The 22,555-nt window shown below is 33.3% G+C and overlaps 4 protein-coding genes across 5 annotated transcripts; all 4 read left to right on the top strand.

The window, feature by feature from the left end:
- Positions 1-8: 8 nt before the first annotated feature.
- Positions 9-4,505, top strand: LOC111717256 (regulator of nonsense transcripts 3A). The gene is made up of 6 exons (XM_023493083.1): positions 9-114; positions 1,766-1,851; positions 1,954-2,081; positions 2,268-2,416; positions 2,551-2,614; positions 2,981-4,505. The coding sequence occupies exons 1-6, from the start codon at positions 34-36 to the stop codon at positions 4,429-4,431; spliced, it is 1,959 nt and encodes a 652-aa protein (XP_023348851.1). The 5' UTR covers positions 9-33; the 3' UTR covers positions 4,432-4,505.
- LOC111718355 (ES1 protein homolog, mitochondrial) lies at positions 4,501-10,773 on the top strand. Of its 2 annotated transcripts, XM_023493957.1 has the most exons (9): positions 4,501-4,619; positions 5,097-5,200; positions 5,776-5,839; positions 6,158-6,301; positions 6,625-6,651; positions 7,911-8,003; positions 8,198-8,302; positions 9,473-9,553; positions 10,634-10,773. In XM_023493957.1, exons 1-9 carry the CDS (start codon positions 4,518-4,520, stop codon positions 10,682-10,684), a joined length of 771 nt encoding a protein of 256 aa, XP_023349725.1. In that variant the 5' UTR covers positions 4,501-4,517; the 3' UTR covers positions 10,685-10,773. The 2 variants fall into 2 exon arrangements, with proteins under 2 accessions (XP_023349725.1, XP_023349801.1); XM_023494033.1 differs by lacking the exons at positions 9,473-9,553; positions 10,634-10,773 and adding an exon at positions 8,678-8,713.
- Positions 10,774-11,345: 572 nt separating this feature from the next.
- On the top strand, positions 11,346-14,483 carry LOC111718208 (zinc finger protein 436). The gene is made up of 5 exons (XM_023493845.1): positions 11,346-11,437; positions 11,596-11,717; positions 11,829-12,228; positions 12,703-13,143; positions 13,948-14,483. Exons 3-5 carry the CDS (start codon positions 11,919-11,921, stop codon positions 14,172-14,174), a joined length of 978 nt encoding a protein of 325 aa, XP_023349613.1. The 5' UTR covers positions 11,346-11,437; positions 11,596-11,717; positions 11,829-11,918; the 3' UTR covers positions 14,175-14,483.
- Positions 14,484-15,599: 1,116 nt separating this feature from the next.
- Positions 15,600-21,251, top strand: LOC111715405 (pyruvate dehydrogenase phosphatase regulatory subunit, mitochondrial; the record flags this gene model as incomplete). Its single annotated transcript, XM_023491067.1, is given in 10 exon segments — positions 15,600-15,781; positions 16,765-16,886; positions 17,671-17,975; positions 18,030-18,095; positions 18,209-18,297; positions 18,705-18,852; positions 19,173-19,304; positions 19,686-19,765; positions 20,476-20,564; positions 21,161-21,251. Coding segments are annotated over 8 exon segments (757 nt in total), but the record flags the coding sequence as incomplete, so codon positions are not given.
- Positions 21,252-22,555: the final 1,304 nt, after the last annotated feature.

Genomic DNA, 22,555 nt, shown 5'->3' with positions numbered 1-22,555 from the left:
AATTGTTTATTTTTATACTTCTATTTCAGAAGGATGGGAATGGAGGAGAATAATAAGGAGACTACAGGAGAAGAGAGAGGAAAGGATAAGAAAAAAAATACATTCAACTCGAAAGTAAAAATCTTAAAGAAACTAATATAACATTGCTAAGGAGAGTCTAAATAAAAAAATCCATTTAAATTAAAAAAATTATCTATATTTAGAACTCAGATTAATAAGCAGAGAAAAATTAAATTTTCCACTCTTTTTGATTCTCTTTACTCAAAGTTTCATTTGAAGTCTTTATTATAATTAACCGAATAAAACCCCACCAAAATTTTTTTTTGTAAAAGGGGATATTTAAAAAATGAATCCCTGTATTCTGGAAATTCACTTAGATTACAAAAATATACAAAGTTATAATCATAGTACTCTAAACTTAGCTTTCAGGGTGTACCGTTTATAGAAGTAAAAATTTAGACAATATTAAAGATAAAAAATTGGCTAAAAAATTAAAGCGTTAGATAAATAAAAAACCGTAAATATCGAAAAAAATTGCAATCAACATAAGCGTAGGCTTACTGTGTCCGTTTCGGGAAAATTAGCATATTCCCAGAATATGATACCTAGATCCACAGGTATTAGTCAGCTATTAACATGATGGGGCAACATCACTTCTCCATTGCGCACCTCTTTAATTCACATGAGTCTCCTATTTTATTTATTTCTGGCAGGGATACCGAGCTCAGACCCGTCAACTGAAGAAAAAATTAATCAGTCACTGGTTAGACGGGTTAGATTAATGTTAAGTTATTATAAAAATTATTTAAAATTTGCCAAGTTTACATGAAATTTTTCTCCATGTGTGCTAAATGTGAGTTAGTTATAACAATATATATAAATTAAAGTAACTCTTACAAAGTTGATTAGGTCAGGATTTAATAGCTCTAGAGTTGGCGAAGGGTGGATCGGATCGGACTTAATCTAAGAGATACATCAGGAGTTGTAATTAATCTCGAAAGAACTTCAGAGTTCTAAGCCATTTTAGAATGTTTTTTCACCTGTTAATTCATAAGTTTATTGTTCTGGTCAGGTGGTGAAACACAAGAAACGCTCTGAATTCACTTTTATAGAACATCCATAAAAATCTAGAGAATGGTTTTTCGACAGCATTTACATTTAGAAAGGTTGTTTTATAAACCTATGCACAACCTGGAGCGATGTGACTAGATAACGCAGTTATCCTAGCCCATTGTGGTCTGAAATATAAAGATCATGTAATAACTTTTTAATGAAAGGCTTTCCTAATTTACATCTTTAGGCAGTATAAAAGAACTTTTTAGGCTTGAGAATATAAAACTTTAGTTAAGCTCTGAATAAAATTCTCAGGTTATATTTAGAACACAATTATTTGTATGTGGTGGAGAATATAAGAGCAAGGAACAGAGAAAGATAATCGAGCATATCTTCGTGTGCTTCTTCAAAACAGGTTTTTCAGATTCAACCTGAACATCAAGAATTAAAAGATCCGTAGATCTCACTCACACTAACTAATTATTTAGAAAAATTATTAGAAAGTTTATTTTCTTGAAAGAACGTTTGTACAGAATAGCGTTTAGTTTAGCGACTAAACTATTAAGTCTTTTTTTGCAGATTATTGGCATTGTAAATTTGGATGATGGAACCATCGAGGGGGGGAAAATGTCAGAGTGCAGGAGTCCAGATTTAAGAGTAAATTGAAAAGTTCCCCCCTGGTAAATGTTTAAAATGATAAGTATTTTTGTAGATTGTTGTACGGCGTCTACCCTGGAGCATGACTGAGACGGAGTTTTTAAACTGTATAGATCCTGTACCGGAACATAATTATTTTAGGTCATTATTATCATTATTAGTGTTATTATTATCATTGTTATCATTATTATCATTATGTTTACTGTCATTGTTAACTTTTCTATTTTATTTTAAATGTTCAAGGTTCGTGAAAGCTGATTATAGTTTTGAGCAAGATGCCGCTACAAGAGCTTACATCAACTTCGTCAATCCTGACGATATATTTGTGTTCCAGGAGAGATTCGACGGATATGTTTTTGTCGATAAAAAAGGTAGAAACTTGCTTTTCAACGGTTTAAAGATAAATTTAAACAAATATATAGAGTAAATTAGGTAAAATATGGTTTAAATCTTTGCATGGAGGGTCACTTGAAATTACGCTTACAGTCCCTTTAAAGATTTTTAGAATTTTTATAACCCTCCTCCCTCTTGGGAGAATCATTTTGTCTTTTTTTAAGGAAACGAACACACGGCAGTTGTTGAGTTTGCTCCGAACCAGAAGATTCCGTCCGGGAAGGAGAACCGGAGAAAGGATCCCAAACTGAACAGTCTGGAACAGGACCCAGATTATCTCAGGTTTAAAGAGAACCTGGAAAATCCACCTGAGGTTCGTGTAACTTAATACTGTATACTGTACTGTTTTACTTCAAACCATTACATCAATTAAACAAAACAATTCTATAAGGTTAGTTTAATAGACAAATGTTTTATGCATTTCTTGATGCAATATAAATTATTTAGATTGGGATGCCAACAATTGAGCAGGTTTTAGAGGAAATAGAGATTAAAGAACGAGAGATTAAAGGTATATATTCCTTTTAATGAAATTATTAATTTCAAACACCTCTTTAATTGTTTTTATACTAATGAATATGTGTTGTCCACTTTTTAAACAAAATTAGTTATAATTTTAAGATTAACGAAAATATTTGATTTTAAAATGATCTCCACTCTCTTGAAATAGTTAATTTTTCTTTAAGAATTTGTCGACTACATTATCAATAATTATCTGGACAACTTTAGCAACATTTAAAATTTAAAAATTGCTTTGAATTTTTTCATTAAAGGTTTAGAACAATCCTTGCTGAGTTAAATATTTTCCTGTTTATTGATTAGTATAATTATGGTGACATTGATAAAGAAAGATGGATTTAAAAGGGTTTTATTTCAGCTGGACGCGGACTGGAGAATCAAACCACGCCCTTGATCCAATTTATGAAAGAGAGGAAGGACGAGAAAATCAAGAAGAGAGAGGATCAAAGGGAAACCAGGAGGAAAAGAGACGAAGATCGGAAAAAGAAACACGAGGAGGAAAGAGAGCGAAGGAAGGAATTGAGAGAAAAGGAAATTCGAGATCGGGAAAGGAGAGACCGGGATAGAGAAAAAGATTACAAGGAGAAGGATTACAAGGAGAAGGATTACAAGGAAAAGGATTACAAGGAAAAGGATTACAAGGAGAAAGATTATAAGGATAAAGATTACAAAGGGAGAGATTTTAAGGAAAGGGAACAACGTGGCAGAGATTACAAGGAAAAAGAAGATACGGAGAACAATTCAAAGAAAGACGAAAGTTATTACGAGGAGAAAGAACGAAAAATCCGCGAAAAAAGAGGATTGGACAGAGATAAGAAAAAAGAACGTGAGGAGAGAGAAAAGGAAAGGTTTAGGAGAAAGGAGGAGGAGCGGCAAAGGCGACGCGATGAGAAAAGAGAGAAATACAAGCTGGAAAGAGAAAAAGATGTTAGCGAAGACAAGGTTATTGAGGAGATGGAGATTTCATCAAAGCCAGATAAACCTACGGAACCTGAATATGATCCTGATCCTGACACTGCTACAGGAGAAACTTCATCTAAGCCTAAGCGGTACTCGGATAAACGAAAAGAGGAAAGATTACGGAAGGAACGGGAGAGACTGGAAAAACTGAGAAAAAAGTCCAAAGTTCTAGATTGTTCCGAAGTTTCCGAGAAACAAGAAAAGGAATCTAGTTTTGAAACTAAAGATAATAAAGATGAACTAGAGGTTACGAAGGTAGAAATATTACCAAGAAAGGTCGAAGTGGTTCATTTAGATGAGGAAGAGAAAGACGAAGCCGCGGAGAAGAGAGAAAAGGAACGGAAGGAAAGGCGAGAGAAGGAAAAAGAAGAAAGGATGGAGAGAAGAAGAGAACGGGATTTGAAGGCAAAACGAAATAAGGAAAGACCAGATATGCAGATTTACCGACCAGGAATGGGAAGATTTAGCAGCAGGACAATTAGAAAGGAAAGTCCGAAAACAAGTCCCGAAGAGAGCAGAGAAACAAGTCCGTCAAGGAAGAATAAATCCGATCCTATAGAGAGACGGGGTCAAGATGGTGTCTCTGGACATCGGTACAATACAAGAGAAAATATCAGCAAAGCTTTAAAGATTCAACGAGAGCGGAGAGGATCCAGGGAGGAAAAAGAAGAGAGGGAAGGGAAAAGTCCGAGTGAAGATAATTTAGACCCTCAAATATCAGCCGGAAGCTCTAGGAATGATATCTCGGATCAGCAAGAAAGATCAACGTCCTCTAAACCTGAAGAGATCAAATATGAAACTAAACCCGGAGAAGACAGCCGTGGCGCAGAGAAATCAGATCAAGAATGAAACATGAAAAGAATTTATGTGAACTATATTTGTTGAGTTGAAAATACATTCTGATAAATATTTTGTTTTCCAAGTTTCAGAGACAAATGCAAGGGTTGAAGATTGGGTTGAGAACAGGACTCCTCTCTGTAAACCTTGGACCCGGAGCTATTCTATCTGCAGCTATGGCGTCTGCTGCTGGCCACAAGGAATCCAAATCTTGCAAGTCAATTTTTATCCAATAATGTATGTTGTACAAGGGTTTGAAAAAAATTTTAGCTACATCAGAGCCGAACGGTTTGTTTATCTCTTTTGTTCTATATTACAGATCTTGAAGTACAATTCAATTAACTACAGTTCTGCATGGTGAACTGTAAAGTGCATGAACTTTAAATAATCAAAAATAGATTCAATCATTTGAAAACTCGAGTCGAGTAACGAAAGTAAAATACTTTTTTCGACGATAATCATTTTTTTATCTAATATCTTCAGAAAAATATAGTGAGTTCTGTTACGAAGAGATTACAAAGTAAAACCAGCAGATTTCTATCTTTATGTTTTCGATAATCATAATTTTATATTGTTTTAATGTCACCCTTTCAAAGTAAGACAAATTTTTGTATTTCCTTGAAATTAAAAGATTGATCTTCTGAATTGATATGGTGAAAGTTTGGTTTGGTATTTAGGTTGCTGTTGTATTGTCTGGTTGTGGTGTTTATGATGGTACAGAGGTTCATGAAGCTGCAGCTGTTCTTGCAGCTCTATCTAGACATGGGGCTACCCCTCTCATGTAAGAACCTGTCCTGTAGCCTTGAAGCTCTAGGAGATACCCTTTTTTAGACCTTGTATTGTATTTAGACACGGCTCATTTTTTAGAATATGTTCTTGCAGCTCTAAACCCTCTTAATTAAAAACCTATTTCCTTGCAGTTCTTTTTTGACATGTTGCTAAAACCTTCCATTTAAAAACATATATTGTGTTGCAGGTCCATTTTTACACGGAAATACACCTTCCATATTTTGTAACAGCTCTACCCTTCCTTTCCTTTCCATTGAAGTACCTATTTTATTGTAGCGCTATTTGAAGAATAAACATCTATTTTCTCGTAGATATATTTAAACATTTAGAAAGCTGTACATACTTTTCTCTTAACTATTATACACTGAGCTATAAACCTCCTGCTTGAGAACTCTTTTTCGTAACTATTTAAACACGGAGCTTAACCTCCTTCTTCAGAACGTTTTTTCGTAACTATTTAAACACGGAGCTTAACCTCCTTCTTCAGAACGTTTTTTCGTAACTATTTAAACACGGAGCTAAACCTCCTTCTTCAGAACCTATTTTCTCAACACAGAGTTCTTCTAGGTTTGCTCCTGACAAGAAGCAAGCACATGTAATAGATCATACTGCTGGATCTGAGATGGATCAGGAATATATTATTATCTATCCAAACATTTTATATCAAAGATTTTTTAAAGATTTCATGAAAATTTAGAGTGCATCAAATACTTTGTATTAACCCTTTTATCTTAAGTTTTACCATTTATTTTAGAAATGTATAGTAAATGTACAAATTCTTTATGCAGTATGCAATACATGCATTGCATATGTTTACTTTTTCAAATGAACTTTCGGGTGAAAAGTTAAAAAAAGTGTGAGATAAAAGCTTGCCTTTTCGTATCCAATTTTTTTTGTACTTATATATTATAAAAAAAATCTAAGGAATGATAATGTACTCCATCGCTAGGAGAGAAATGTACTAAAAGAATCTGCCCGGATTGCTCGAGGTTCAGTTTCTCCTCTATCCGAGCTAAAACCTGGAGATGTATCCGCTGTAGTGTTTCCAGGCGGGTTCGGAGCTGCTAAAAATCTCTCCGATTTCGGATTCAAAGTAGGGAACTCATTTATAGTTTTGAGTGAAATAATTTTGAAATGTATTCACTCGTTCTTTCTGTGTCTTCTAATACGCGTTCACCGATGTGATTCCACTTCATTAATAATGAATTAGTAAAATTTTATAATTTGATATCTTTTTTTTGTTCAACTGTTTTAATATCACTGGTAAAATCTTAAGTTAACGAAATTTGGCACTTAATGGTTTTGTTTGCAACGTAGTTTGAATCCATGATATCTGATACAAAAAGCTCAAACTAATTTTGATTTAACAACCACAACAGTTTTTTTTCAAGATTTATTCATAAATATTTTTTTCAGGGAGCAGATATGGATGTAGATCCTGAGGTATCTTAAGACTTTTTCATTATTTATCTTTTTTTGAGCAATTTTTACATAAATTGAATTGAAATTAAGCAGAAAATACAGAATTCGAATTGGGTATTTTATTTCTTCATGAAAGCTGAAAGTAAGCCCAATTGGCTTAAAGGCACTGTAAGCGTAATTTCAAGTACCCAACGGTACCCATGTGTTCATTTTACATATTGGAGTCCAGTCAAGTTTGATACAAATATGCGAGCATAAACTCTCGGCTCACCTCAATTAGCACTGGTTGTTTATATTATATATATTTCAGGTAGGCAGTTTGGTGAAATATTGTTTGCACTAATGATTGATCTGACTAACGTACATTCGTACTAACGTTCATTCGCACCATAGTGCGTCAAACTAAAATACGCGTGAAAGATTTTTGAGCACGGGGAAAACTATCTTTTTAAATTTTTGTGGAATTCGGCTCATTTAATTAATTAGCTCCATTGAACATATTTTAGTAGGAATGAACCAAAAATGTTCAAATGTACTAAAGCTATAAGTGTGGGTAAAAACGAAGTTGGTACAAATAAATATATTTTAGTGCAAATGAACAAAAAATGTTCAATCGAACTAAAATTTAAAATGTCACCATTTTTCACATTGAACCTAATTAGTACAAATGAACAAAAAAAGTTCAATCGAACTAAAATTTAAAATTTCACCATTTTGCCTATAAATTATAGTTATTTAAAGAACAAAAACATTAATCAGTTTGAACAAATTATTTGTTGGAAATGTTCATTTGCACTAATGTTTAATTGCACTAATATTTATAGCAATATAAGGTGAAGATTATCTTTCGTTGTTTTGGGTATTATCGCCACCTAATTAATATTAAAACGTTTACAATATGATGAATATTACTAGGTTTTGAAAATTTACAAGAAGTCAGGGATTACTTGTTAAATTTAGAGCGACCGAGGTGCAGCATAACAATATAATTAAAGGATTCAGTTTTACAACCAGGACCTATTCTATCTATTTCCTTATTTTCGATGAAAAGTTTAAGTGGGTCACCTATCAGAACTTTTGTTTTCTTTCTGAAAAGTTTAAACTTTGTTTTAGAGGCATTTAATGTCAGTTTGAACCAGTCTGCAATTTTTGAAAGCTCAAAATTTGCAATTTGCAGTTTCAAGGGTACCGTTGTGAGTCGGGCATTGCCATCTATGTATAAAAGACACTGGAAATTAAGCGTATTGTTTAATGATCAATCTGTACCTGAAAATATGTAGGTTCGGCGGATAATCTCTGAATTCCATACTGCTGGGAAACCACAAGCTCTCTGCTGCATTGCTCCAATACTAGCTGCTAAAGTTTTGGGAGAGGTTAGCTATTTTTATTTTTAAAAAGGGGCCTAAATTGCATAAAATAATAACTTTGTCGTATTTAGATAGAAAATATAGAGCATGAAAATGCATTAAGCATTTTTTGCCTCGCATTACAAATTGAACTAGTTAGACTTGTAAAGATGGTGAACTAAGTTTTAATAACACTGAGGTAAATAGTATCCTAAAACTAGTTTGGAGTAACCTTAACCCTTGGTAACACCGGAGCCGAGTCTGATTGGCCGTATCAAGGATCTATCGAAGCTGCCAAATCATTCGGCGCTAACATGCAACTCAAGGTAATAGTATTTTACAGTATTTTCAGAAAAATACAAATTATATTTTTCTCGAAAAAAAAACATATTTTTCTTTTTCCATTTAGAAACAAAACATTTGATTAACTTGAGTCGAAGCAAAATTTCCACATTATTTTGATTTGATTTTTGACAAAAAGCACGAGAAAATTTAGTTTAAAAAAAATTTTAAATCTTTTTTTAATCGTATTGAACAGTAAATACAGACAAGGCGGGTTTGATTGATTGATTGAATCTAATAAGCCCGAAAGATATCTTGTGTATAATGTATACTAGGTTGATTGATTGAATATTGAATGATTGATTGTGTAGAATGTAGACGTGGTTGATTGATTGATTAAATCTACTAAACCTGTATAGAATGTAGACGAGGTTGATTGATTGTTTTCTACTAAACCTGTGTAGAATGTAGACGAGGTTAATCGATTGATTGAATCTACTAATCAGTGTAGAAAGTAGTCTACTAAATCTGTGTAGAAAGTAGAAGTGTTTGATTGATTGATTAATTCTATTAAAACTGTAGAAATAGACAAAGTTGTTTTGTTGATTGAATCTAGTAAACTTGTGTAGAATGTAGACGAGGTTGATTGATTGATTAAATTTATTAAAACTGTGTAGAATGTAGACGAGGTTGATTGATTGATTGAATCTACTAAATCTGTGTTGAATGTAGACGAGGTTGATTGATTGAATTTACTAAACCTGGTGTTGAATGTAGACGAGGTTGATTGATTGATTGAATCTATACTAAACCCGAGTAGAATGTAGAAGAGGTTGATTGATTGATTAAATTTATTAAAACTGTGTAGAATGTAGATGATGTTGATTGATTGATTGATTTATTCTACAAAACCTGAGTCAAATGAAGACGAGGTGATTGATTGATTAAATCTACTAAATCTGTGTTGAACGTAGACGAGATGATTGATTGATTGATTAAATTTATTAAAACTGTAAAATGTAGACGAGGTTGATTGATTGATTGACTTTAATAAACCTGTGTAGAATGTAGACGAGGTTGATTGACTGATTGAATTTAATAAACCTGTGTAGAATGTAGACGATGTTGATTGAATTATTGACTTTAATAAACCTGTGTAGAATGTAGACTTGGTTGATTGATTGATTGATTGACTTTAATAAACCTGTGTATAGAATGTAGACGAGGTGGTAACAGATGAGAAGAACAAGGTTGTGAGTACACCAGCTTTCATGTTCAACGGACAGTTTCATCAGGAAACTATATTTATCATATTTATGTGGTTTATGTGGTTGGCGGGCTGGGGGGGGGNCTACGGATGGTGGTCTAGATCCTGTTCCTCATATTCCTGAGGGATCATATATTATTTTACTCGTATCATGGTTTATCCGTTAGTACTCAGATTTGCGGGTTTAATAACAGATCTAAAAATGTTTTGTATTCAGTGAGATCTATAGAATTGGGGAGTATGTAAACGAGATTTGAGCAATATTATGTGTATTTGATGTTGATAAAAAGTAAATAGTTTTACTCATAGCTTGATAATCATGGGTCTGTTTACACTGCACAATTGCGGTGTTTCATGTTCATAGGATTTATTAAAATCATGACTTTAGTCTTACAGTCATCTTCCTATTCCACTGTTTTAAGGGTCCCACTGTAGTTTATCTAAACTAGCTTGGGAACCCAGCGCTGTCCAGGTTTCTCATAGTTACTCCCGTCGTTTACCCACACTTGAACGATTTTAACGAGAAAATTTTCGCTAATAAAGTCGACCCACTCAACTTAGAATCTTTAAACCAAGTTAAGAACATTTCTGTGTGTCTACTGAGTTCCCCCAACCAAAATTTGAGGCAAATCGGTCCAGGGGTTCCCGAGTTATGATCGGACAGACAGAGATAACAACTTTATATATATAGAGATAATGAGCTCATGATAATTCAGGAAATACGCAAATTATGTTTGATTTAGGGTTTTCGTTGATCCGACATGTAAAACTATATTGTTCTCGATTTCTGGAATATTTTGATTGTTGCCTTTTTTACTAATATTGCGTCATTTCTCGTGTTGAGACGGATAGGAATGTTCTTTTTGGACCCAAGCCAAGTACTGCGTCAAACTACTATTTACAAAACGAATAGTTTTTATATTTCCTGTAATTGAGTTGAAATTAGTTTGAAATTAGGTAGTTTTTGTATCTTTGTGCAGTCATTTTAATTATTATTTCGTGGAATGTGCTCAATGATCAAATATTATTAATATTTTTCACAAATTTGAGACTTATGTCTTATTTTGGTAAATGTTTTGATATAATGATGAATGTTTGGCTGGTTTAGATCCAGGACGGAGTAACTAAAATGATTGATAGTCTAGTCAAGCTCCTCTAGATGGAAGTAATACCCGGGGAAGATGGAAGAATCGTACCCTGGTGATTTACAGGATTTTAGAACTTACTAAGAATGATTTATATTTCAGATTTTATTTGTTATTATGTCAAAGAATGAAGCTGGGAATGATAGTGATCAAAGTTTAAAGGTAAGCGTCAAATTCTAATTATAACCTAAATTGATTGAAAATTTTAGTTATTTTTTTATTACTCTAGGAGGATCAAGAAGTTAAGATCTTTATTTCTTTAGGAGGATCAAGAAGTTAAGATCTTTATTTCTCTAGGAGGATCAAAAATTTAAGAGCTTTATTTCTTTAGGAGGATCAAGAAGTTAGGAGGTTTATTACTCTAGGAGGATCAAGAAGTTAAGATCTTTATTACTCTAGGAGGATCAAGAAGTTAAGATCTTTATTACTCTAGGTGGATCAAGAATATAAGAGCTTTATTACTCTAGGAGGATCAAGAGTTAAGATCTGTATTACTCTAGGAGGATCAAGAGTTAAGATCTGTATTACTCTAGGAGGATCAAGATTTAAGATCTTTATTACTGTAGGAGGATCGAGAGTTATTATCTATATTACTCTAGGAGGATCAAGAGTTAAGATCTTTATTACTGTAGGAGGATCGAGAGTTATTATCTATATTACTCTAGGAGGATCAAGAGTTAAGATCTGAGACGAGAATAGAGTTTTTACGACTTCTAGAAGTTCTCAAGGGCCGAGAAATAGAGGCTAAAACAGTAGAAGGAAACAGTGTAAGTTTATTTTTCTAAACAGCCTTAAAAATTTCGACATTTTGTTTAACTTTTTATTTAGAAAATAAAAGTCATCGGTCATGATCTACAACCAACGGCCAGTAAACAGAAAAAGAACCCCTGAATACTGCATATTGTATGAATACTCTCTAATCTAGGTATTCTGTCGGTTTGAAGAAATTGACCGGAGCGTGACTCAGCTAGGTGTAGCCGAACTTCAGACCCCAACTGGAGTCATCCCGGCAGCAGTTCTTAGATTCTCAGATTTGGATTTTATCAGGTCGGGAATTTGTGCAATCCCAGAAAAAAGTTATGAATCGTTTTAAAATCCAAAATTGATGCAAATCAATTATCTGTTTTGTAAAATTGATTAATTTTCATATTTTTTAAGATTCCAGTCTGCAACCAATAGTAACCCCTCTCCACAGTAAACAGAAACAAGGAGTTTGTTCTCATCGATTCTTGCCCTGGACTTGTCAAAATGGAATCGGATTCTGACAATTTCAAGTTAGAAACTGAGGATGAAGAGAAGTATAGTTCTGATGTTAATTTCTCCGACGTGACCATCAAAATCACAGATGACGTTGGCAATATCAAACAGGAGATTATGAATAAAGAGAAAGCAAAAAATAAGAATGATTCGGATAAAGATGAGAGCGAGGAGGATGAAGAGGAAGAAGATGATAAAGATGAAACTACCGGATCAAAACGTTTAGTTTGTAAAAATCCTGGATGTAATCGCCAGTTCTCTCGTCCTTCTAGACTCCTAACTCATTCCCGAATACATACAGGTAAATTATATTCATAATAAAAAAACTGTTCATGAACCTTGAAAGATAGATGAACCGTAATTAAAATAAGAAATCGGAACTATTTCTATTTTACATTATTAGGTTCAATTTAAGATGAAGCGATTATTTCTTTATTTAATTAATTATTCTTTTTCGTATTACTTCCTATGACAGTTATGAAATTCCCTTAAAATTTAATAAACTATGTTTTTTCCAACATGTGTCAAAATCTCTTGAATTGAGATGGAAACTATCTAACAACTACTTCTTGTTTCAAGGGGGTAGTCTGGAATTTTTTTCATTTCAGGGGGGGGGGGCTCAGCAACCGTTGGGGCCTAAAAACCCCTGAAATATGAAGATATCACTGGTTCAGGGGTGAGGATTGAGTCCCCCCTCCCTAACTAGGCCTCTTGTCTTGTTTGTTTTATCTAATGTATCCATGTGCAATAAAATTAAATGATATTTACAATTTAGGAGAAAGGCCGTTTGTATGTGAAATGTGTAATAAATCTTACGCAAGAAATGCTCATTTAAAACGACACATTTCCACAAACCACGCTAAAACTAAACCTCTTCCAGAACTTTTTATCTGCTCTACTTGTGATAAATCTTTCACACTTAAACACAATTTGCAGAAGCACATTAAGAGAAGCCACGACGATGACAGGTTTAAATGTGATAAGTGTGATGAAGGGTTTAGCAAGCATCGACTTCTTAAAGCTCATAAAGCTGTTCACGGAGAAGGAACGGAATGCTGGTCTTGTACTCAATGTGAGAAAACTTTCACGTCTCAGTCTAAATTAAAGAAACATAAACGGGCCCATGCCGGATATAAATGTGATGAGTGTGATGTTCTCATGGAGAAATGGAGTGATCTGTTGATGCATAAGAAGTCTCACTTGGCGGAACCAGGAGGTAAATAAACCCTATAATAGAAATATTTAAAGATTTTTGTATTTACTAGGCTTTTAGGGCGCTTCGCACCCATCTTCTATTTAAATTGTGAACATATTCTTTTTGTTTACATTTTAAAACAAAGAAGAAAAAAATGTTGCGGATTTAAAAAAAAAATTCGCGGATTTTCAAGAATTTAATTTTTTTACAAAATTAAAAACCTTTAAAACTCATTTTTTTAAAAACTTTTATCATTCATAAACCTTCCCTGTGGTCACGTGATGTCCCACAAAAAATTTGGGCCCGATCGGTTCAGCCGTTTTGACGTTTATTGGATACAAACAAACAAACAGACAGACAGACAAGCCAAATTTATATACAGATAAATTGACACACCTGAAGACTGATATGTATCGAACTTGTATTCAAAGAGATCAAATTAATGATTAAAACATCACTTTTTTATTCCTTCTTATCAATGTTTTCAAAGGAATTGAGTCTGTGCCGTAAACTCTGATTTCCTAATTTCTTTATCTTTGCACCCCAATCTCGTAGACTTTAGATATTTGTATTCTGTTAGATCAAATAATCTAAGTTATAAATATCAAAGGTTTACAACATCAGGTTGCAAAGATATAGGGATTAGCAAATAAGAATTTGTTGCAAAAATTCAATTCCTTCATCTTAAATTTGTCAACTTCTATTACATTTATAAGAAAATTGATTGGTTCAAAATAATTGCCAAAAAAGAACAATAAAGAGGGTGTCTGCGTGTTGCTTGTACATAACACGATAAAGCTTTTTTAAATAGATTTTTACTTTTAGCTTCTGAGCTGATTCAATGTGATAAATGTGAGAAGCAGTTTTCCCGGAGATACATGAAGATGCATAGACAGATTCATGACGAGGAACGTCCTGTTCTGCACTGTCCTAAATATCTTTGTCCCAGATACTTCTATTTTCTTCGGAATCTCAAGCAACATATCAACAGCTTTCATCTTGGTGCAAAGTTTCAGTGTACTGTCAGGTTATTTGCTTCTGTACTTATTTAGTACATGACTATGATTTTTTTGTACCGCAGGTAAGTAACTTATCTTAGTGTAAACACTGTCCACATTCGAGTTTCTGTTTTTTATTATAGCAGGTATATAATTCCGTTTCAATGTACTCTACTGGCAGGTATGTACTTTAACCTTATGTGTACTGGATACATTTTTAAGTTACAGTGTATATACTCTCATGATAGTAACTTATCCCAGCTTGTAGTACATGTTTATGCTTCAATATCCTCACTACTCAGGTTAGTAATTTTCTAGTGTGTACATTGTTATTTTTTATGTTAAAGTGCAACTATCATGTTAGTAATTTATCATATTGTGTACATTTTCAAATAATAGTGTACCGCTAGGGTTGTAGATATCACATATCAGGGTTTTATTTATGTTTCATTGTACTTTTATTTAAACATTAGTGTACAGTGTACAGTCTAATCAATACAATTTAAATATAAGTGAACTGTAGAAGGTGTTTAAAAATGAATTAATGTTAAAATAGTAGACATTCAAATTATTGGTGTATGATTGTACTCTTGTTAGTATCTGTTCTCTCTACTAATTCTCCTTCTATTGTAGTGACTGTACTCTTGTGAGTATCCGTTCTCTCGATTAATTCTCCCTCTATTTTAGTGATTGTACTCTTCTTAGTATCCGTTCTCTCTACTAATTCTCCTTCTACTGTAGTGATTGTACTCTTGTTAGTATACGTTCTCTCTACTAATTCTCCTTCTACTGTAGTGATTGTACTCTTCTTAGTATCCGATCTCTCTACTAATTCTCCTTCTACTGTAGTGATTTTACTCTTGTGAGTATCCGTTCTCTCTACTAATTCTCCTTCTATTGTAGTGATTGTACTCTTCTTAGTATCCGTTCTCTCTACTAATTCTCCTTCTACTGTAGTGATTGTACTCTTGTTAGTATCCGTTCTCTTCTAATTCTCCTTCTACTGTTGTTATTATACTCTTGTTAGTATCCGTTATCTCTACTAATTCTCCTTCTATTGTAGTGATTTTACTCTTGTTAGTATCCGTTCTCTCGACTAATTCTCCTTCTACTGTAGTGATTGTACTCTTGTTAGTATCCGTTCTCTACTAATTCTCCTTCTATTGTAGTGATTGTACTCTTGTTAGTATCCGTTTCCCCCTTCATAGTTCAAAAATAAAGTTTTAAACAATTGAACTTTGCAGAGAAAAATAGGCGATTATTTTTGAGAAAAATCTATAAATTCGTAAAATGATTTATAAGATTTATGTTTAAATTATTATACATTCACAGTAAATCGATGAAAGGTTTGCCAGTTACTTCTTTAAAGCAAAAGCAAAAGTGAAGTAAAATCAAAGCCAAGGTGTTGCGACACATTAAAGTCGACCCAGTCTTGCAAATTGATGCAACTTTTCAAAGCAGCCAGAATTTTTAATGTGATTGTGCATATAGTCTAATCTACTACAGGAGGTGAAGCTGAAGAGTAAAGCTAGAGCTAGGAAGGATCGAGGAGTATTTAAGAAACCAATTGCCGCTGTTTTAACAAGGTTGGAGGTAGAGAACGGTCAGGAGCTCATTAAACAGAAAGAGAAGGTGCCCCTCCAAGATATAGATTCGATAAGGTATAAAAAACCGACCCTTTCTGGAGATTTCCTCTCATATTATAGTTGGGACATGGTCATCTACAGGGTGTCCCACAAAACTTTACTTGGGTGTCTCCGGTAATATTTAAAGTACAAAAAAGGCAGACTTCATTTTGAAAATACCAGGATTGGGGAATTTTGTGATTGTTAACTCTAAAATTTTACTTCCAAAATATGGTTTAAGAATAAATGCCGCAAATTATTTCAAAAATCAAAGACGACCGCAACAAGTCGTTTTTCTACTGTAAAGTTTCCTGGGGCACCCAGTAGTAAAGTAATACTCACTTTGTTTCTTGTTATGAATTTAAATTTCAAATAAATTGTATTTAGTTTTCTTTTTTGGTTTATTTTGTTTGAAATTTTATCTTATTATTTAATCTTTTTTATTAAAAGTTCACATATAGGTAAAGAAACGTAAGCAACCATCCTTTATCCAAAAAAAAGAACTGTCAGCGTAATATTGACCATGTTATGCAAAGTTGCATGCAATGTCCAATTTAAAATGGTTCCCTATAAAGCTTTGTCTGATCAAGTATGAATCAGATAATAGATATCCATGTCTCTGTTTTTGAAACTGTTAATTTTCATTTACAGTTTCTCTGCAAAAGTGACTTGCGCATTTATTGCTTAAGAATAAATGAGAAAACTATAAGGGAATAAAACACTTTTCCAGTCAGGAAAATGACTATCTTTCACGTTTTTTATCAGATTTTAGTTGCAAGGAGGGTACCGTTGTAAGCCGGGCATTTCTAAATAATATTATTATTTGCATAGGGGGTCACTTGAAATTACACTTACAGTCCATTTTAGGCAGTTAGGGTGTAAATGATTGATGTATTATATAACAGCTAGGCTCAAGTCTGGTACATGTTTATGTTAAACAACTAATGTTCAGTGAGGACTCGAACTTAAATTTTAAACTTAAATCATCTTTAAATCATCTACAACTGTTCACTGCTTAGGGCTGAAGCTAAGGAGTTCATTGGTTCAAACCTCGAGACCAGTGATTCTGAAGGTTTTGTTCCTGGCGGATGCAGGAGAATCACAAGTAAACCTTATTCAAGGAAGATTAAACGGTTTCCAGGTCAAGTTTTTAATTCAAAAGGGGATGGTGGAGATGTCCTATTTAATGTAGGGGGGGGGGGGGCCCTGCCTTCATTTTTGGTTTAAATCTTCCAATTTTTTGGCTGCACGCCTAATTAGTGATCGAAATTCCTAAAATAAAATAAAATTGAATTTTAATGACCTCTAATGACCTCCACAAATAGAAAATATTCCAACTATGGCTTTATGCATTTCAAACGAAAGCTAGAAAATGCATATCAATTGAAAGCTAGAAACCAAGGGAATACAGTAGCAGCAACAAATCCAGTGTTTGACCTTGACTATAAAGCCATAGTTAAATCATTTTTATATTGTAGGTAATTTTAGGTCAATAGAGGTCATAAGATGGCCAAACACTGGATTCGTTGCTACCACTGTGTTTCCTGGGTTCCTAGCTTTCGTTTGATATGCATAAAGCCATAGTTGAAATTTTTTTATTTGTGTAGGTCATTAGTGGTCATTAGAGGTCATTAAAATTCAATTTTATTTTACTTTAGGAATTTCAATCATTAATTAGNCCCCCCCTACATCAAATATGACATCTCCACCATCCCCTTAATTCTATATTTGATCTGTGGAAAGCCAAATTAAAATTGCTGAGACTTTTAACCCAAACCTTAAACTTTTAAATTAACAAATAAATCTAAATCATTTGCCAACCACTAGACCCATAAAAAAGGAGATTTCTTCTTGATTTGATAATAATTGGTCTTGATTTTAGATAATATACAATTATTCACAATTCAATCAATGTCTTGCTACAGGATTACCAGCTGCTGTCTCCAAGCTGATGGAAGATGATGAAGATCAGAACGAATCTTTCAAAGTTCTCCGGGTTGGTGAACTCAGCTCAGACACGGATACAGATAGAGAACTTGAACCTAAACTAGTCTCTCCGATGAAACCTGACTTCTCAGCTTTTGTTAAATAATCAAACCATCTTAAGAGATTTGAATCTTTGTTGATATTGTTAATTATTTTTTTTCAGACATGTTTAGACAATAAAAATGCCCCGACTAAGTGTTCTGCACTTTATTAAAACTACACCATGCCAGGCCAGACAAACAAGGTACTTTTTATCTGCTTTTTATCTTCTTTAGTTTTATCAGTAATATTTTATTAGAACGCTGAGTACCTATATTCAAGCCTGTAACAGTAGAGATGATCTGAAGAATGCCAGTGAAATCAGGTTAGCGCACCTCCGACATAATTCAAAAGCTTGTAAAAAAAAACTCAACTAATGTTTTTTAATGTTCAACTACATTTTTTCATATTTCACCTAATTTATTTCCTTGTCTCTAGAAGACCGACATGTAAGGAACTGCCTGCTAAAGCAAAAGTTGTGATATGTGGAGGAGGGGCTCAAGGAGCAGCTATAGCTTATAAACTAGGTAGAGAACAATAGATTTTTCATCACTTTGATCTGCATGGAATGGGGGTTTACACGTAAAATATCTCACTATAATGGTCACATGAGTCGAAGCAGGGTAAAAAGCTCAAACAATGTTAGTACCCTATTTTTAGCTCAAATCACAATAGTAGAGAGTATACAGAAGGGCTTATGACAGACTTTCATGAATTGACTCCTACCTTAAACTCACAATCAGCCCGAGTATTGTTTGTTTTTATGGTTGTTTAAAGAGAATTTGGAAGGAAGCTCAAGTCGGATTTCGAAGGAAAGATGGTGGATGGACTGCAATCATCATTTTTATTTTATTATGTATTGATGGGAACAACATTAATTTTTTTTAAGATTCGATCATTGAACAAGACCTCCAAGATCTTTTTAATGTTTTAGCGGAGTATGGTTGGGGAGACGGAGTTTTACTCCTGGAGCAAGGAGAGCTGGGAGGTGGAACCTCAACCCACGCAACCGGTCTCATGGGTATCCTTAAACCATCAGCCATAGAAACAAGAATAGCAATAATCTCCAGAGATCTTTACAGGTATCCGTAATGTATCAAGACCCACCTATTTAGCGATTTTTTATTCTAAAATTGCAAATAACATCATTTTATTTATGTTGAAATAATAATTTTTTAAAATATTTTTTCATCGACCGTGTTTTTATTATATTATTATATAGGATATCGTACTTTTTCTGTAGGTTCATTGTTAATAATAATAATAATAATAATACTTAATTTTTTTATAATATTTTTCCATTTTATCTTTGTGTACGAAATAAATCAATAATAATAATAGAAATAAAATAAATTGAAAATTAAAGAATTTTGTTTAGATTTATTTTACCATGTTTGTTCAGAAAGCTGGAGGATAAGGGATGGTATACAGGGTTTAAAACCTGTGGAAGCTTGTATGTAGCAAAGAAGAAGGATAGAATGTTTCAGTATAAAAGAATGAAAGCTGCCAGTGTTCAGTTCGGATTAGAATCAAAGTATGACCCTTTTAATATCTTTTATTCAATTTAAATTTTTGTTTTCATTTATTCATTTATTATTCATTTATTTATTTTTTCATTTATTCATGTATTCATGTATTCATGTATTCATGTATTCATTTATTCATTTATTATTCATTTATTCATTTGTTCATTTGTCCATTTGTTCATATATTCATTTGTTCATTTGTTCATTTGTTCATTTGTTCATTTGTTCATTTGTTCATTTGTTCATTTGTTCATTTGTTCATTTGTTCATTCGTGTATTCGTGTATTCGTGTATTCGTGTACTCGTGTACTCGTGTATTCGTTTGTTCATTCGTTTGTTCGTCCGTTCATTAGTTTATTCGTTAATTCATTAATTATTTATTTATTAAGAATTTTGACCCAGAACGAGGTGAAGGAGTATTGTGGTCTGATTAGAACAGATGATCTTCTCGGAGGTCTCTGGGTCCCAGGTGTGCACTTTTCAGCTTTTAGCGTCTTCTCAATTTAATTTTCAGCGTCGGAACAATAGAACTGCATATTTTTAACCAATGTATTGTTTATACGCCACCCCATACACAGAAATCAAGTCTTTAGTTATACAGTTTATTTCTTGCTCATCTACTAGCTGTGTAGCTGAAAATATAAACGTAATTAGCATGATATATTTATAAAATGTGATGAATGGTAAAATGTTGTGACCAGATAAAGTTATTTGACAGAATACATTAAAATCCAGTATTTCAAAATGTGATCTCTGGTGAAATGTTACGACCAGGTAAAAGGAGTTAAAGAGTTATATGAGAACTTCATAAAAGCTTAAAACATCTCTTTCAAAAGGCACACGAGAATATTTTACGGAATACAATTGTGTCCCAAGCTTTCAAATATAAATCTTACAATTAATGGCGGTTAGGTTTTCTCACACGCTGATTCAAATGTCTTCTGTTGGGGTTTTATCATGTTTCAAGTTCTTCGTGTGTCAGTATAATTTCTCCTAAGAATGTAAAGAACTATAAGCAACTAGTTTTCATTGTCCAAGATAAATAAAGAAGACTAACTTTTAACTTTGATAAAAAATTGAGATAATATTGCATGGAAGACTCAAGGTCCTATACATACCTATAAATAAACCCAACATACTGGATTCTTATAAATAATAAATAAACTTTATTATATTTAGGGGATGGAGTAGCAAACCCCAATGAGATCTGTTTAGCCCTTGGAAACGAAGCAATGGCCGGCGGAGTCAAAGTTTTAGAAAATTGTGAGGTAAATCTTAAAAACTAGAATTTCTGGGTAATTTCGGTTTTTTTCAATTTTAAATCTCTTCTTGTACATCGTAGAAATGTTCAAACTTTTTTATTCTAAATCTATTAAAAGTTCACTCAGTTGGTTTCCATTCCCCCTTTTCTTGGAGCTATTTCTTTAATATGATAAGCGCTATCCCAACCAAAAGTCTTCGCTTTTTTCTATATTACAGTGGTAGGCGATTATATCAATAAATGAAGACGACTTTTTTTTACTGAAGTTTTGATTAAATACAAGCTTTTTTCGAGCTACAAGTTTACAAGTAGTCAAAGAGAAGTTTTTGTTAATTGACGGCTTCTCTTGACATCTATGTTAATGTGTCTCCATGCTGTTTAACAGCTTGATATAAATCAAAATTGAAATCGAAAGTCGTCTTCATTATATTGGTATAAGCGCTTACCACTTTATCATACAAACCTACTGTTCCCCACGAAATTTTTTTTTTGAATTACTCATCAAAAAAATTCAGCCCATTCGGTCCAGCCGTTCGGCCTGCCAAAGCTAACACAAACAAATATATATGAGCAAGAGCTTCATTTTCTAGATTAATTGATTAGGTGAAAAGAATAATATCTAAAGATGGAACTGTGAAGGCTGTGGAAACTAGTCATGGAACCGTGGAGTGCGATTATTTTGTAAATAGTGCAGGTAGGATTCTTGTAAATATAACATTTAAGCAGGGGCTCTTTAATTCCGTGTCGAATTTTTTTTATTCGGACCGAGCTGGTTATTTTTGTGTTGCTATGTACTAAGCCCATGCATCAGTAATTCACTCACCGGCCGAACACGATGTCCAGTGCACGACACTGGACAAACTTTTAACATGACAGGCTAAAAGTCTCTAAACAACGTGAAGATCTCCGGGTAAGCCTAGTAATTCTGGACTAAAAAGTTTAGTTTTCTGACATGTTCAGTAATCTCATTATTCTATCTATTATGACATCCCAATAACACGAATGTTACCAGGAAACCACCCCTCCATGAAACCCTCTGCCTCCCAGAGGAGTACGTGGGTCACAGAGTTAGCATGACATGTGCAATGATACTGTTATGCCCAAGTGGCAGTAGCTAATGCCGTGAAGCCCCAACTACCGTGGCTTGTATCTACAGCCTTAATAAAAAAGAGAATGTTAGGTTTTTCCTTATTTTCCTCCGACTCCTGGCCGGATCATTCAATTTGCTTTTAGTTTTCCTTAATTCTATATTACGGTTTATGTACCTAAGTGTCTAGATTAGCATTTTTCATTATTATTTCTTTTTTCTATATTTTTCACCTTGATACTCGTGACGTCATCAGGAGATTCGTCCAATATTAAACGGAGATGTTAACATTGACCAAAATATTCAATGAGTTTTAAACAATATAAAAAATATTTATTAAAGGGAGTGATCGGCTATGTAAGGTAGTTGAACTGAAGACGCAGTGTTGTGGAAAGCTTCGTTAGGATTCATTTGATACATATAAAACTTTTTAAAGATCTGTAAATCCTGAGTTTGAGCGCAAATTCGACGTTTAAAACTCCTGAATTGCGGACGGTCATCTTACAGAATGAGTTTTTTTTTTAAAATTATTAATTAACGACGACAAAAATGTAAAAAAAGTTATATATTAAAAATATAAAAGTCGAGGTGAGGAACATTTTGAGAAAATAGAAATTAATTGTCATAATTAAAATAAAGGAAATATATTTTATTTTAAATTTATTTTCGTCATGTGAACGGTCCCTATTTTTCGACCCCTGATTTCGCGGTTTACATAAATATGAAGACGACAATTTCTCAATCAATTAACCCATTAGTGACGAGACAAAAAATTTTTTCTGATCTTGCTGAAAAATACAGGGTTAACTCATTATAGTGTCCATAGAGTAGATCTAAAGTTTCAATTTTTTTCAATAAAGGGTTGTGGAGATACAGAGGCCGGCCAATTTTGTCCGGCTCGTGAAGGATCT

Source organism: Eurytemora carolleeae, unplaced genomic scaffold, assembly GCF_000591075.1.
Source record: "Eurytemora carolleeae unplaced genomic scaffold, Eaff_2.0 scaffold79, whole genome shotgun sequence".
NCBI lineage: Eukaryota > Metazoa > Arthropoda > Copepoda > Calanoida > Temoridae > Eurytemora > Eurytemora carolleeae.
The sequence above is the reverse complement of the archived record's forward strand: the minus strand, read 5'-3'. Positions and strand labels throughout refer to the sequence as shown.

Coding starts and splice junctions, on each gene's coding strand:
- LOC111717256 (XM_023493083.1), top strand. CDS start 34: ATGGGAATGGAGGAGAATAATAAGGAGACTACAGGAGAAGAGAGAGGA. Junction 2,417..2,550: donor ACCTGGAAAATCCACCTGAG/GTTCGTGTAACT, acceptor TAAATTATTTAG/ATTGGGATGCCAACAATTGA. Junction 2,615..2,980: donor TAAAGAACGAGAGATTAAAG/GTATATATTCCT, acceptor GTTTTATTTCAG/CTGGACGCGGACTGGAGAAT.
- LOC111718355 (XM_023493957.1), top strand. CDS start 4,518: ATGCAAGGGTTGAAGATTGGGTTGAGAACAGGACTCCTCTCTGTAAAC. Junction 5,840..6,157: donor CTGGATCTGAGATGGATCAG/GAATATATTATT, acceptor CTCCATCGCTAG/GAGAGAAATGTACTAAAAGA. Junction 6,302..6,624: donor TCTCCGATTTCGGATTCAAA/GTAGGGAACTCA, acceptor TATTTTTTTCAG/GGAGCAGATATGGATGTAGA.
- LOC111718208 (XM_023493845.1), top strand. CDS start 11,919: ATGGAATCGGATTCTGACAATTTCAAGTTAGAAACTGAGGATGAAGAG. Junction 12,229..12,702: donor TCATTCCCGAATACATACAG/GTAAATTATATT, acceptor TTTACAATTTAG/GAGAAAGGCCGTTTGTATGT. Junction 13,144..13,947: donor TCACTTGGCGGAACCAGGAG/GTAAATAAACCC, acceptor TTTTACTTTTAG/CTTCTGAGCTGATTCAATGT.